This window comes from Macaca thibetana, chromosome 11 (assembly GCF_024542745.1).
Source record: "Macaca thibetana thibetana isolate TM-01 chromosome 11, ASM2454274v1, whole genome shotgun sequence".
Classification (NCBI taxonomy): Eukaryota; Metazoa; Chordata; class Mammalia; order Primates; family Cercopithecidae; genus Macaca; species Macaca thibetana.
The window spans coordinates 121,226,522-121,243,144 of NC_065588.1; the positions used below are offsets into that span (position 1 = coordinate 121,226,522).

The window sequence follows — 16,623 nt, forward strand, 5'->3', positions numbered from 1 at the left end:
TCAGCCGGCCCCTCCGCCCTCACCTGGACACAGCCTCACCTGTACACGTAGGGCCCGCGCTCCTGCACCTGCGGCTTCTCGCCCTTCAGGATCTCGCTGGGGTTCATGACGTTAAAGAAGTAGACGGAGAGATAGAAGGGGATTGGGATCTCCTTCCACATGTTAAAGGACAGGCTGCTGGGGTCGATGCGCACGTTCTGCAGGGGAAGGGACAAGCACGCCTGTGAGGAGAGTGACGAGGGCCCCACGCCCCACCACGAGGCTCCAGAACAGCTGCCTGAGCCCGGCCAGGGAAGGGGCTCCTCGGCGGGGGCTCGGGGTAGGAGGTGTGGGAAAGGCCTTCGCACATGAGGCTGTCGCACCTGGAGCTTATGGAATTAAACAGGCAACCTATCCATGCTGTCATAATGCTTCTTAAAATACGTCGTGACAGCAATATGTGACACCAGTCAAGGGACTGTGGTAAACAGGGGCCTATGCACCATCTAAAGGGGGTGCCGGAGCTGAGGGTAGCGGATGGGCTCAGGGCAGGGATAGTCCCCTGCAGGAACATGGGCTCCATGTGGCCAGGTGAATCATTCATTCATTCAACAAGCACGCACTGAGCACTACCACGTGCCAGGCAGGTTCTAAGAGCTGGGGATGGGAGAGCGACCAGGACAGACCAAAAGCCCAGCTCTGTAGCGGGGGAAAGGGAGGCACCAAACAACTCAGGTAAAACGCATGCTACGTGACAGAGCACAGAGGAAACACAGCAGGGACTGGGGAGAGGTCAGGATTTGAGACAGAGTCATCACGTAAGTGAAATGTAGGCCAGGTGCCGTGGCTCATGCCTGTAATCACAGAACTATGGAAGGTCGAGGTAGGAGGATCTCTGGAGTCCAGGAGTTTGAGACCAGCCTGGGCAACATAGCAAGACCCTATCTCTACAAAGAATATTTTTATTTATTTATTTATTTTTATTTCTTTTTTTTTTTAGATGGAGTCTCACTCTGTTGCTCAGGCTGGAGTGCAGTGGCATGATCTTGGCTCACTGCAACCTCCACCTCTGGGTTCAAGTGATTCTCCTGCCTCAGCCTCCTGGGTAGCTGGGACTACAAGTCCCCACCACCACGCCTGGCTAATTTTTGTATTTTTATTTGTTTTTATTTTATTTTATTTTTTGAGAGGGAGTCTCACTCTGTTGCCCAGGTTGGAGTGCAGTGGTGCAATCTCGGCTCACTGAAACCTTCGCCGCCTGGGTTCAAGCAGTTCTCCTCCCTTGGCCTCCCAAGTAGCTGGGACTACAAGTTCCCACCACCACACTTGGCTATTTTTTTTTTTTTTTTAGTAGAGGTAAGGTTTCACCATGTTAGCCAGGATAGTCTCCTGACCTCAAGTGATCCACCTGCCTCGGCCTCTCAAAGTGCTGGGATTAAAGGCATAAGCCACCTTGCCCAGCCTATAAAAAATAATTTTTTAAAAATTAGCTGGGCACGGTGCTGCACACCTGTAGTCCCAGCTACTTGGAAGGCTGAGGTGGGAGGGTCACTTGAGCCAAGGAGGTCGAGGTTGCAGTGAGCTGTGATGGCAGGACTGTACTCCAGCCTGGGTGTCCGAGAAATACCCTGTCTCAAAAAGGAGAAGGAGAAGGAGGGAAGGAAGGAAGGAAGGAAGGGAGGAAGGAGGGAGGGAGGGAGGGAGGGAGGGAGGGAGGGAGGGAGGGAAGGAAGGAAGGAAGGGAAGGAGGGAAGGAGGGAGGGAGAGGAGGGAGGGAGGGAGGGAGGGAAGGAAGGAAGGAAGGAAGGAAGGAAGGAAGGAAGGAAGGAAGGAAGGAAGGAAGGAAGGAAGGAAGGGAGAACACATGCAAACACAACCTACACCCAACAGAAGGTAGTGAGGAAGGGAGCTCACGAGTCTAGAAGGTGGGGGTTGGGGGGCATTCCACAGCAGCCACAGCCTGTGCAAATGCCCTGTGGTAGGGAGATGCTGGGAGAGAGCCTGCCTGTGCGGCTGAGTGAGCCATTCAGGGAGGAGTCAGAGGAAGATGAGAACACAGAAGTTTTCCATGAAAACCAGAAATACAGAAATATATACGAAATCTCCTGATTTAAAAACTTTGCAAAAACATAATTTTCTTAAAGGGACTATAGGAAACATGCCTGGGGTCCGTTTGGACTCCTCTCCCAGCTTTGCTCCTCTAGATCTATAATTCGCTGCCCCAGTGTCACAGGGAGGTCCCCCCCAGTCCACCTGATCCCCACCCTCAACCCAGCCAGGATCTCGGGCCCCTCAGTGCCCACACCATGTCAGAGCCCAGGAGGAGTGACCCAGCCCATCAGATTAGAGCTGATGTTGCAAAGCCAGGCAGCCAGGCAGCTGCATCACCTTCCACCCTCTTTTGAACATGGCCTTCTAAGAGGAGGACAGCCGCCCCCATTGTCCCCAGACAGCCAGAAGCAATACGCAGAGTCTTTATAGGAGGCAGACAGCTGAGCTGGCCAGTCAGAGCCAGCCCCACGTCCCCTGGAAGGAGCAGATTTGGAGGCAGCCAGACCCTGGGTCGCACTCCATGGGGCCACTTGGGCAAGTCAGCCCCTGTGAACCTCAAGTTTCTCATCTGTACGATGGAGCTGGTGACACTGTGTCTAGTTTGACCTACGTGGCGTGTAAATGAAGAAGCTGAATTCATTGTCAAGAAGCTGGAAGATGTAATGTAATACCTGGATTTCACTGGAAGATATAATGTAATACCTGGATTTCGGAGTTCTCTTGGAAAAACCAGGAGATCAGAGACTTGCCTTCAAGTGCCATAACTGTTTATTGATAAACGCGTCTTCCTACCCAGCTGCGAGCACCAGAAGGAGCATCTTATGACCTGAGCAGCCCATAGGTGCAAACGAAGGCACATAAACTCAATATTAAAGAGGTAACAGAAGCAAGCATTTCCGGGGTGCGCCACATGCCTGGTGATGCTGTTCACTGTGTTCTCATCCTCTTAACAGCACCATGACTCTTTGAGGCAGCCACCTCCACTATTATTACTCCCATGTTACAGATTAGGAAACTGAGGCACAACTAAGGCTGGAGAGAGATACAACCAACAGTTGGAGGGCACTGAGGAGTCCGGGAGGTCTTCCTGGAGGAAGTGGTATGTGAGCTGGGTCAAAGAGCAGTCCTGCCCCCTCAGTAACACCCTCCCCACCCCATGGCAGCTCCCGCCACCCCATGCGACCACAGCTCACAGGCACCAGCTCCAGCCCCTCCCAACTCTCAGGCCCCGATCACCCAGCCCTTCCTTCAGTCCTGGCCTTCACCCAGCCTCCAAGCCCGTGCACTGCAGGTCCCTCTGTCTGGGACAGACCCTGCAGCCCTGGGGACCCTGCTCACCACAGGCCAGGCCCCTTCTCCAGCCTGGGGGACACATCCAGCTGCTGGTGCTCCCTCCATAGAAAACACAGCATCAAAACCCAGAACCCTGGAAAATGTGTTCAGGGAGTAGAGCGCAAACTGTATGTTCTCACCACAGAAAACAGTTGGGGGCAGGAGGGAACCATAGCAGTGACAGGTGCGTTCAGCACCTGCATCTCAGGGGCGGGTTTCCCGGTGTGCACACACCAGCCCATCAAACTGCATACATTAAACATGTGCCATTGTTTTATATCAATCACACCTTAATAAAACTGCTTTTTTAAAAAAGCAAAACAAGGCCCAGTGTGGTGGCTCACACCTGTAATCCCAGCACTTCGAGGGGCCAAGGCAGGCAGATCACTTGAGCCCAGGAGTTCAAGACCAGCCTGAGCATGGAGACCCCATCTCTACAAAAAACACAAAAATCAGTCATCCATGATGGCAGGTGCCTATAGTCCCAGCTGCTTGGGAGGCTGAGGTGGGAGGATGACTTGAGCCCAGGAAGCAGAGCTTGCAGTGATCTGTGATCACACCACTGCAGTCCAGCCTGGGCGACAGAGCAAGACTCCATCACACACACAGCCTCAATTTCCCTTTGCGGCCTTCCTCTCCCACCCGGTTTCTCAGCAGAGTCTGCTGGGCTGGAGATGCCTTTCTCCTTTGGAATCTCACCATGCTTTCCTCCTCCCCTGGCCTGCTCGGCGTGGTTCTGAAGATGAATCAGGGCTAAACCAAGAATTCCTGGGATCCGGCCGCGTGTCCATGTCTCTTTCTCTCTCTCTCTCTCTCTCTCTCTGTCTCCAACAGAAGAGGCTTTCGGGCCCTGGGTTTCAGTCCATTCATTCAACATTACCCAAAGGGAATCTTCAGAGACCCAGCGCAGCCCCATCCAACTGGGTGACCAGGGGAGGGTCGCTGACCTTCTCCCAGCCTCAGTTTCCTCAACCATACAACGGGCATAAGGAGAGTGTCGCCTCATGGGCTGCTGTGAGGTTTGAACGAGTCCATGGAGGCAAAGTGCTTAGAACAAGGTCTGAAGACCCCGGGCACCGGAGGGTCAGCCCTGCAGTCACTAAGTGACCCTCCCTTCTCTGCCCCACCTCCACCTGGGTTAAGGCATGGACTCTGCCCTGCTTTTGATCAGCAGGATGACTTTTTTCCACCACACTAGGCCAGGCAGCTGATTAGATAACAGTGGTGGGGACACTGTGGCCTTTTGCCTAATATGGCTGATTCTGTGATTCTGTCCCCACCACCCCCAAGGTCAAAGACCATGGCCCTGGAACACAAAGTTGGGACAGAATGCCAAGATGAGCCTTTGTTGGACACCACTCCCTCCCATCTGGCGAAATAGACCCTTTGAGCCCAGGAAGGCTGCCTGGAGGAGGGGACATCTGAGCTGGGAATTTTAAAATGAGCTGGGCTTTGCTAGGAAAAGAACACGGTGGAGGAGTGCCTGGCAGAAGACACAGCCTGTGCAAAGGCTGGGAAGGCTTTAAGAGCGTGACTTGCCTGAATGTTCACCAAAAACAAACATGGAATGATATGTCCATATTTGATAGACGGAAACTCAAATATTCATCAACAGATAAATGAATTGCCACACACATATCCACACAATGGAATGCTACTTGGCAATCAAAAAGAACCGACCATGGATAAACGCCACAACAATGGGTGAGCTTCAGAAGCACTACCCCAAGTAAAAAAAAGAAAAGAAGAATCGTAAGAATCATACCACACAACACCATTTCCGCGACATCAGGGAAAGGGAAAACTCTAGAGAGAGAAGCCAGACCAGTGGCTGCTGGGGACCAGGATGGAGGACTGATATGAACTGGCCCAGCTATCTTGATTTTGGTTGACATATAGGTGAAGTATATCTATCCAATACAACCCATCAAATTAGGCCAGTCATAGTGGCTCATGCCTGTAATCCGAGGACTTTGGGAGGCAAAGCCAGGAGAATTTCTTGAGGCCAGGAGTTCAAGACCAACCTGGGCAACATGGTGAAACCCTGTCTCTACTAAAAATACAAAAAATATTAGCCAGGCATGGTGGCACGCACCTGTGGTCCCAGCTACTCAGGAGACTGAGCTGGGAGGATCGCTTGAGCCCAGGAGTTCAAGGCTACAGTGAGCTGTGATCATGCCCCCTGCACTCCAGTCTGGGCCACAAAGCAAGACCCTGTCTGAAAAAAAAAACAACAGCAACAAGAACACCCATGACATGCTATATTTACCACTATGGAACAACCTCCAGTATATTTTAAGTAAAAATAAATAAATAAATGAATACTATTACTACCTTTAAAATATAATGCAATCATGTTGATCAAAAGGCAGATATGTGCATACACATATAATCCCATTTATGTGACGTTCTAGAACAGGCAAGACTGACATATCAATAGAAGCCAGAACGGGGTCACCTGGGAGGATGGGGGATAAGGGGGTGAAAATTCTGTTTCCTGATCTGGTTGCTGGTTACCCATGACTGTGTTTACTGAAAAATGTATGGTGTTGTTCCCTTTATATGTGGGCTTTTCTATACGTATGCTACACTTCACTAAAACCCTTTTGAAACTATAATGTGAAATTAAAAAAAATAAAAGGTTAACTGCAAATGGTCAAAGGACTTGAAAAGACCTTTCTCCGAAGAAAATACACAAATGGCCAACAAGCTCATGAAAAGGTGCTTGACATCATCAGGGAAATGCAAATCAAAGTCACAATGGGCCACCACTTCTCACCCTAGGATGGCTAGAATTTTTTTTCATGGAAAATAACAAGTGTTGGCAAGGGTGTGGGAACTGAAACCTTTGTGCATTGCCGGCGGAAGTGTAACGTGGAACAGCCACTGTGGACACCAGTCTGGCTGTTCCTCAAACAGTCAAACACAAAGTTACCGTATGACCCTGCAACTCCACTCCCCAGAACAGACCCAAAAAGAATTGAAAATGGGTGTTCAAACAACACGTACAAGAATGTGCACAGCAGCATTGCTCGCAATGGGCAAAAACGACCCAAGTGTCTGTCAACAGATGAGTGGCTGAACACAGGCTGATCTGTCCAGACGCGGCATCTGACTCATTCAGAAAAGGGACTGCATGCGTTGGTTGTTTACTATTGTGTAAAAAAGAAATGTGTTTAAAGAGCCAAAAATATAATTTTAGAGAAAGGAATGTGGCCGGGCGTGGTGGCTCACACCTGTAATCCCAGCACTTTGGGAGGCTGAGGCAGGTGGATGACCTGAGGTCAGGAGTTCAAGACCAGCCTGGCCAACATGGTGAAACCCCACCTCTACTAAAAAAAAAAAAAAAAAATTAGCTGGGCATGGTGGCAGCCATCTATAATCCCAGCTACTCGGGAGGCTGAGGCAGGAGAATCACTTGAACCTGGGAGACAGAGGTTGCAGTGAGAGCCGAGATCGCGCCACTGCACTACAGCCTGGGTAACAGACCGAGATTCCATCTCAAAAAACAGAAAGAAAGGAATGCGACACTGACACATGCCACCACATGGACAAACCTCAAAAACATGACACAGAGTGAAAGAAGCCAGTCGAAAGGCCACGCATAGTGTCTGACCACACTTAGTGAAATGCCCAGAATAGGCAAATCCAGAGACAGCAGATTGGTGGTTGCCAGGGGCTAGGGGAGAAAGGAATGGCGGGTGACTGCTTAATGGGTGCACGGTATGAGAATGCTTTGGAATTAGGTCGTGGTCATGGCTGCGCAACCTTGCAAATGCACTAAATGTCACTGAACTGTACATCTGTAAATGGTTTTGGTGAATTTTATGTTAGCTGGATCTTAATCACAACTTCAAAAAGAAAGATTAACTCCAAATTAAAATGAGATATCATTTCCCAGTAGATGAGAAAAAATTAGGACATCCAAGAAAACAACTACAGGCAAAACTGTTTGGAAACAGGACGACTGTGCACAGCGGGGGTCTGGCCACCAGGGAGTTGCGGACAGTTTCTAACTGGGTCAGGTGTGAGCAAAGTCCCATAGTCTGTGGGTTCCCTGTTCAGACATGGCGCAGAGCACCAGCTTCCCAGCTCCTGCCACGCTAGGGCCACGACCTGCACACCCACCAGAAGCTTCACGAAGGAACACTCACCTTCCCAGCATGATGCAACTTACGTTACGGCTCCATTATTCACCCCTCTGATATTCTATCTTATTCCATTCTGTTTTCAAAATGCTGATCCCAGGCCAGGCGCGGTGGCTCATGCCTGTAATCCCAGCACTTTGGGAGGCCGGGGAGGGCGAATTGTGAGGTCAGGATATCGAGACCATCCTGGCTAACACAGTGAAACCCTGTCTCTACTAAAAATATAAAAAATTAGCTGGGCATGGTGGCATGTGCCTGTAGTCCCAGCTACTTGGGCGGCTGAGGCAGGAGAATTGCTTGAACCCAGGAGGCAGAGGTTGCAGCTAGCCAAAATTGCGCCACTGCACTCCAGCCTACAGAGACAGAGCAAGATTCCGTCTCAAAAAAAAAAAAAAAAAAAAAAAGCTGATCCCTACCCACTCCACTTATTTCACAACCCACAATCTGATCACATCTGACAGTTTGAAAACTCTGCCCTAGAAAGATTCTCATATGTGTGCAAGAGAGCGCCAGAAGAATTGTCAGACCTCAAAAAAAGAACAGAGGGCCAGGCACATGGCTCACGCCTGTGATCTCAGGCCTTGGGAGGCCGAGGCGGGTGGAGCACTTGAGGTCAGGAGTTCCAGACCAGCCTGGCCAACATGGTGAAACCCCGTCTCTACTAAAACTACAAAAATTACCCAAGCACAGTGACATGCAACTGTAGTCCCAGCTACTCGGGAGGCTGAGGTGGGAGAATTGCTTGAGCCCAGGAGGCGGAGGTTGCAGTGAGCCGAGATCACACCATTGCACTCCAGCCTGGGTGACAGAGCGAGATCCTGCCTTGAAAAACAACAGGGAGCCCAGCCAGGTTCTCAGTCAAAGATAAGCTGGGCTTCTGCACACACGGTGGCTGCACGGTGATTAAATGTCATCAACTTGGAGATACCTCAACGGCAGAATCTTGACAGAAAGACAAATACTGCAGGACAAATACTTTTAGATTTGTCTTTTAGAGATTAGGAACCTGAAGGCATTGAACACACAGAGAGTTGAATGGTGCTTCCGGCGCGGAGGCTGGGGAAGGTGGGGAGATGCAGGTCACAGGGCACAAAGCTGCAGTCACATGGGATGAGTGGTCTGGAGGTTGGATGCACAGCACGAGGACTGTAATTAATACTGTACTGTATACTGGAAGTAGATTTCAGGTGCTCTCACCACTAAAAACAAAGAGGTGGCTGGGCCTCATGCCTATAATCCCAGCACTTTGGGAGGCCGAGGTGGGAGGATGGCTTGAGGTCAGGAGTTTGAGAACCACCTGGGCAACATAGGCAGCCCGTCTCTATAAAAAATACAAAAACGGCCAGGCGCGATGGCTCACGCCTGTAATCCCAGCACTTTGGGAGGCCAAGACAGGCAGATCACGAGGTCAGGAAATCGAGACCATCCTGGCTAACACGGTGAAACCCCGTCTCTACTAAAAATACAAAAAAAAATAGCCAGGTGTAATGGCGGGCACCTGTAGTCCCAGCTACTTGGGAGGCTGAGGCAGGAGAATGGCGTGAACCCAGGAGGCGGAGCTTGGAGTGAGCTGAGATCGCGCCACTGCACTCCAGCCTGGGCGACTGAGCAAGACTCCATCTCAACAAAAAGAAGAAAAAAAAAATACAAAAACTAGCCAGGCACAGTGGCACGCACCTGTGGTCCCAGCTACTCAGGAGGCTGAAGTGGGAGGATCACTTGAGCCTGAGAGTTAAGGCTACAGTGAGCCGTGATCACCCCACTGCACTCCAGCCTGGGTGACAGAGCAAGACTCTGTCTCAAAAAATAAAAAAAAACAAAAAGAGGTAACTATATGAGGAGATACATATGTTAATCTGCTTAACTGTAGTAATCATTTCACTATGTGTATATATATAGCAAAACAGCATGTTGGATGCCTTAAATATATATAATATTTATTATTTATTTAATTTGAGACAGAGTCTCGCTCAGTTGTCCAGGCTGGAGAGCCTTGACCTCCCGATCTCCCCAGATCAAGCGATCCTCTCACCTCAGCCTCCTGAGTAGCTGAGACTACAAGGCACGCACCACCACATCCGGCTATTTTTTTCTATTCTTTATTTTTTTGTTTTTAGTAGAGACAAGGTCTCACTATGTTGCCCAGGCTGGTCTTGAACTCCTGAGCTCAAGCGATCCACTCGCTTCAGCCTCCCAAAGTCCTGGGATTACAGGCGTCAGCCACTGCACCTGGCCTCAATTTTTATTTTAAAAGAAAAAAAAAAATCGAGTGAAGAAAAGGCTAAAGAAAGAAACAATTGACATTGGCCTCTTGATGTGAATTTTCCAAACACATGAAATAATACTCGATATTTTTTCTGAAGACAAACCCATGTGGAAATGTAGAAAACCATTCAGGGAAATGGAACCTGCAAACAATCTCAGGAGAGGGCCGGGGGCTGGGGATGTGGGAAGCTTTAACTGTCATTGTGAACATGTTATCTCTTGAAAATAACATACGAGCCACCATCTGAACATTGGCGTACAAGTCCCTCTGCCTGATCTGGTCCCTGTGTTCTCTCTAGCCCCACATCCAGCCACTGTCTGCTACTCAGCCCAGCCCCACTGCCTCCTTGCTGTCCTGTCTAAGCAGCCATGCTTCTGCCCCAGGGCCTCTGCACCTGCTGCTCCCTCCTAACCACGTGGTCAAATCCCTCACACCTTCGAATCTCTATTCACATGCCCCCTTCTCAGAAGGCTCATCTGACCTGCCCCTAAAACTCCTGATCTCCCGACCTGCTGTGTTGTTTCCATGCTGAGTGTGGCCATCAAGCGCGTGGTACAACTAGCTTATCAGGTTTATCGTCCATCTGTCTCCCCTGCCAGGCCATAAACCCACAAGGGCAAGATCCTCAGCTGCTTTGTTTGGTGATGTGTCCTCAGGGCCTGGGACAGTGCTTGGCACCTTGCAGGAGCTCTGTAAATATTTTCTGAGTGAATGAGCAAAAGTGAGACCAGAAACCATATAATCAACATGGAAATGTCTACCAGGTGGTAATGCTAGTCCTCCTTTGTGTGTTTTAAATTTAAGAAGGGATTATTTTTTTTTAAATACACAGAGAGTACCTCCTGTTTAGGCCGAGGCAACAGCTCGGTAAATGTGTGATGGATGAGATGAAGATTTCATAGACATTAATTTTTAGCTCTCTCTTCCCACCACCCACAGCACTTTCCCCTGTACCTGGAGAGGCCCCTGACTCCAAACCTAAAACCCCACTCGCCCAGGTGCCGCCTCCTCCATGAAGCCCGCTGGAATGACCTCGGCCTACAGTGAGCCTGCTCTGACCTCATTGGGATTGCAGTTCATCCTCTGCACAATCACCCGCCCAGGCTAGATGCTATGCTAGGAATTTAAAGACACAAGGATGAACACGATGGGGCCCCTGCCCTGAGGCGCCCCTGCCCTGAGACACCAGGGGAGCAGAATTGTATGGACAATCTGTCCAGCACTGTTCAGGTAGCAAAACACTTCCACCTACTTCACCTCTTAAATCCTCAATGACTCATCTCACAGAAGCAGACACTGAGGCTCCAAAGCCAAATGCCTGACCAAGGTCACAGGAGCAGGGACAGACAGAGCCCCAGGCTCCACATCCATGTCTAGGCCTGTGCCCTCACACTTCTCTCCTAGGCCATCCCCGCTGGGCTCCTTGCACGGGAGCTTCACAAATGAATCATTAACTTGACCTGGCCACTGAATTGCAGGCCTAATTCCTCCTGTGAGAAGAGAAAACAGGCTTCCAAGAAAGACACCTCTGACCAAATGAGCCAAGAAGCCAATTTGCCGAGACGAAGTCTAGTTCTGGGGCAAGGCCAGGCCCTGCCCACTCTGGACCAGCCAGTCAGTCACTGACTACACCCTGAATCCCAGGGCCCCTGGCATCCCCAGCCCCGTGGGGCCTGTAAATGCAGGAACGACAACAACACAGGCTAATCCAATCTGGGACTTGGGAACACCACACCCTTGGCTCATGTTCCAACTTCTTTTCATTTTTAAAGGACTAAGGTAAGAAGAGTAAAATAAAGGGTTTTTACAAGAAACCCACGCGTGTGAGTTGCTTAAGCAAAGAGGTTGAGTCATTCCTGAGTCCTCCATTTCCCTCCCACCTAGCACCCATCCAGCAGCAAGGCTGGGCTGCTCTCGCTTTAAAGTATGCCTCAAATCCATCCACTTCTCTCCAGCACCATCGTGGCCCCCATCCTGGCTTGTGCAGACGGGTGCCGTAGTCTCCTCACTGTTGTCCTGCCTCTGCTCTTGCCCCCCGCCCCATTCTCCCCACAGAATCCAAGTTATCCTTTTAAGATTAAAGTCAGAGCATGTCATTCTTCTGCTCAAACCTCCCCTATGCCTTCCTATTTATCTCAGAAGAGAATCTAAATTCCTGACAGTGACCAATGAGGCCTTGCACAACCCAGCTCCCTGTAGTCACTCCAGTCTCCTCCCCCGTTCCTATCTGCCTCGCTCACTCTGCTCCAGCCACACTGGCCTTGCTGTGCTCCTGAGCCACCAGGCAAGTTTCTGCCACAGGGCCTTTGCACTGACTCTTTGCTCCTCCAGGGCCAATCCTTCCCCTGATGCCCACAAAAGTGAGCCCCTCACTTCTCAAGTCTAAAGTCACCTTCTCAGTGAGACCTTCCCTGAGCACTCTTCAATTCCTCAACTGTCTCTTTTGAGCCCCCACTGTATGGCAGGCTCTGCTCTAGGCCTGGGCACTTCAATAGTGAACAAAATGGACGAAAAGACCATTCGTCCTAAAGCAGCCCTTCCCCCATCACATTGTATTCACCACCCTCTTTTGTCTCCCTGACATTATCAATATCTGAAATTCCTATGTATTTGTTGGTAAGTCCCCCTTCCTGCTGCCTGGAATTCAGTCACAATGGAGGGAGCTAGAGCAACCATTTTGAATCGTGAGACCCCCCTTAAGAATGGAAGCCACACATGAAGAAGGGTGGAGCAGAATAGGAGATAGAAGAAAGGATCCCTGTGATTTCCTGGAGTCACACACCAGCCCTGGGTGACTTAGTCATCAGAGAAATGCCCACTAGACTCACAGTGAGATCCCATGCCATACACCAGAATGGCTAAAATGAAAAAGACTGACAATAACAAGTGTTGACGAGGATGTGGAGCAGCCAGAGTGCTCACACATTGCTGGTGGAAGTGTGCATTGGTGCAATCACTCTGGAATATACTTTTTCTACCAAAGCTGGACATTCACCCTACAATATAGCAATCCCACCCCCAGTATTTATTGCAGAGAAATGAAAGCATGCAACCACACAAAGATTATCCACAAATGCTCATAGCAGCCGTACCCATAACAGCCCCAAACTGGAAACAACACAAATGTCTACAAGCAAGTGAATGCATAACAAATGGGGACACACTCATACCATGGAATGCTACCCAGCAACAAAAGGGAATGACCAATTGAGACACACAATGACAGGGTAAATCCCACACAGGGACCATGTGCATGAGTCCATGTATGTGATGTCCCAGGGGATGGCAAAACCAACCCATGGGGATAGAGGTGGGGGCAGCAGGACCTCAGGGGTGGCTACTGACAGGGAGGGGTGCGGGGAAGCCGTTTACACTCCGTACAGGGGGTCATTATAAGCATGCATACCTAGGTAAAAATCCATCAACCTCTAACCGAAATTGTGCACTTTTCTTTATGTATTTGATACTTCAATTTTTTTAAGGAAAAAAATTAAAGCAAAAAAAAAAAATTTTTTTTTCAGACAGTCTCACTCTGTCACCCAGGCTGGAGTGCAGTGGTGTGATCTCAGCTAACTGCAACCTCTGTCTGCCAGGTTCAAGTAATTCTCCTGCCTCAGCATCCCGAATAGCAGGGACTACAGGCACGTGCCGCCATGCCCAGCTGATGTTTTTTTTTGTTGCTGTTGTTGTTCTTGTTGTTGTTTTTAGACAGAGTTTTGCTCTGTCGCCCAGGCTGGAGTGCAGTGGTGCGATCTCGGCTCACTGCAACCTCCGCCTCCCGGGTTCAACCGATTCTCCTGCCCCAGCCTCCCAAGTAGCTGGGATTACAGGTGCCTGCCACCACACCCAGCTAATTTTTGTATTTTTTTTTTAGTAGAGACGGGGTTTCGCCATGTTGGCCAGGGTGGTCTCAAACTCCTGACCTCAGGTGATCCACCCACCTCGGCCTCCCAAAGTGCTGGGATTACAGGCGTGAGCCACCATGCCTGACCTAAAGCAAAAAATTCTTGATCCAGAGATGGGTACTCTTCAGATGTTCCATACACCCTCAAGTGGTGTCTCTAATAAGACAGCACCTGCAGCCACCAAGGCCCAATCAGGGTCGCAGTCCCCTGTCAAGTCTGATTTCTGAAGCAGAGCAGCAAGGCCAGCCAGGAGACCGCCGGGGGCCCTGGAGAGATGTGAGAGGTCTGGGGTCCCCTCCTTACTAGCAAAGGGACTCTGACCACTCCCTGTCCCCTCAACCCCCTGCCCATCCTCCACCTACCAGCAGGCGCCTGATACAACTTCCTGTGCCTCAGTTTCTTTACCTGTAACAAGGAATAAAGAATAGGACCCATGCAGCAGGGACAGGTCATGTGGACATAAAGTGCTGAGAACGGCCCTTCGACGCTGCGATCTTCCTTCCAAAACCCGGAACTAGGGTCTAATCAATAGAAGAACAACGGACAAATCCCGGCAGAGGGGCGTCCCGCCAAATCCCTAGCCAGTGCTCATCAACGCAATCCAGGCCATCCAAAGCCAGGAAAGTCTGAGAACCCGCAGAGACCAGAAGAGCCTAAGGCAACGTGAGGGACAAACGTGATTTGGGGCCCTGGGTGGGGTCCTGAGACAGAAAAGGATACGAAGGAAACCCGAATCCTGTCTGGATGTTAGTTATTACTGATGTATCAACACTGGTTCATTCATAGCAATAAATGTATCCCATTCCATTAAGATGTTAATAGCAGGGGACACTGGCTGTGGGATATGTGGGAACTCAGCACTATCTTCCCAATTTTTCGGAAAGTCAAACTGTTCTAGGCCGAGCGCAGTGGCTCACGCCTGTGGAATCCCAGCACTTTGGGAGGCCAAGGCAAGTGGATCACTGAAGGTCAGGAGTTGGAGACCAGCCTGGCCAACATAGTGAAATCTCGTCTCTACTAAAAATACAAAAATTAGCCAGGTGCGGTGTCAGGCACCTGTGGTCCCAGCTACTTGGGAGTCTGAGGAAGGAGAATCACTTGAACCTGGGAGGCGGAGGTTGTAGTGAGCCAAGATTGTGCCACTGCACTCCAACCTGGGCGACAGAGTGGGACTTCGTCTCAAAAAAAAAAGTTCTAAAATAGAAAGTTATTTTAAAACAAGCAGGCTCTGTCGCAGCAATACAGGGAGGGCCAAATCAGTGCCTCACCGAATCATATTACAGCTTCAAGCAAAAGGAAAAATGTGTACTTCATATTTATATTTTTCCAAGACATTAAAGTCTTTTTTTAAAAACATTGAAAATTTCAAAAGTTCATATATTAAAACTTACAACATTATTTTAAGCTTAAATATTTTATTTAAGTCCACCCAAACCAGACTATACTATCATGTTAATGGCCTGGCTTTAATGGAAGCATTTCCATTGTATTAGCTTCCCACTGCTGCTGTAAGAATTGACAATTGACACTGGCTCAGATCAATACAAAGTTATTATCTTACTATCTTATAGTTCTGCGGGGGAGAAGTCCAAACTGGGACTCCCCCTGAGACGGGATGAAAGTCATGGTGCAGACATGTGCTTCCTTCCAGAGGCTCAGGGAGGAATCCATTTCCTTCCCTTTCCCAGCTTCTAAGAGGCCTCCACATTCCTTGTCTCCTGTCCCCTCATCACTCCAACCCCTGCTTCTGCAGTCACATCTCCTACTCTGACCCTCCTGCCTCCCTCTGACAAAGATCCTTGTGAAAGCATCATGGCCCCTTGGACAATCCAGGTTCATCTCCCATCTCAAGATCCTTAACTTTTTTTTTTTTTTTTTTTTTTTTGAGACAGGGTCTCACTCTGTTGCCTAGGCTGGAATGCAGTGGCGTAATCACGGCTTACTGCAGCCTCGAACTCCCAGGCTCAAGCAGTCCTCCTTCCTCAGCCTCCCACATAACTGGGACCACAGGCACACACCACCACGCCTGGCTAATTTTTAAATTTTTTGTAGAGATGGAGTCTCACTATGTTGCCCGAGCTGGTCTTAAACTCCTGGGCTCAAGAAATCTCCCACCTTGGCCTCCCAAAGTGCTGGGATTACAGGTGTGAGCCATCATGCCTGGTGTGAGATCCTCAACTTAATCACACCTACAAAGCCACTTTTGCCGAGGAAGGTCACATATTCACAGGTCCTGGGGATTAAGATGCCAGCATCTTTTGGGGACATTGTTCAGCCTGCTACATCCACCCAGAGACCCCAGAGCATCTTCCCACACAGCCACCCCTACAGGGAACACCCCTGCACCAGGGAGTGTGACATTTGCCCGTGTACCCTTTCCTCCCCCCGCAGCCCTATCTCGGCCAGAAGGCAGGCTTCGCTACAGACAAGGTGGGCCTGGCAGGAAACCCAGTGTCCTCTTCAATGGGAAGCTCCACGCCCAGGATGCTCACACATCCCCCCCCCCCCCCGCTGTTGCACCCTGCTGTGTTTCGGCCTGAGCTGTCCTAAGAGTAAGAGAAACCCGGGCCAGGGATGATCCGTGGAGCAGGACACTCTCCTGTGGCTGCTTTCAAGCAGCTCAACGGGGCGCTTTGTTCTTGCAGCTGAGATCTGAAAACCAAGCCCTTCGGGGCTGCGGACATGCCCACACTGCCTGCACTGCCTCCTCGTGACTCCTGAGGCCGCCTACCAGTGACACGAGGGTGTCCAGAAACATGAACTGAGGCTCGCCCTGAAAAGGGGGAAGCCAGCTTCATCCTCAGCCACACGGGAGGGAGAATGCAGGCAACAGCCAGCAGGGGCCTGAGGGGCCCTGCAAGGCCAGAGCCCCCTCCCCTGCACTACATCAGAGCCAGAGGGCTTGTCAAAAGCAGGCCTCCAAAGCCAGTGAGCTCCCACG

At 50.2% G+C, this 16,623-nt stretch overlaps 2 protein-coding genes across 7 annotated transcripts in view; one reads left to right on the plus strand and one right to left on the minus strand.

The window, feature by feature from the left end:
- The window catches only part of TMEM132B (transmembrane protein 132B), a 1,306,862-nt gene that overhangs the window by 458,253 nt on the left and 831,986 nt on the right, over positions 1-16,623 (plus strand). The window lies entirely within an intron of this gene.
- SCARB1 (scavenger receptor class B member 1) overlaps positions 1-16,623 on the minus strand; it is an 88,782-nt gene that overhangs the window by 40,012 nt on the left and 32,147 nt on the right. For all 6 annotated transcript variants that reach the window (XM_050748015.1, XM_050748013.1, XM_050748014.1 and 3 more), the window contains one exon: positions 40-197. In XM_050748015.1, coding sequence (XP_050603972.1) covers positions 40-197 — 158 coding nt within the window. The remainder of the gene's footprint in view (positions 1-39; positions 198-16,623) is intronic.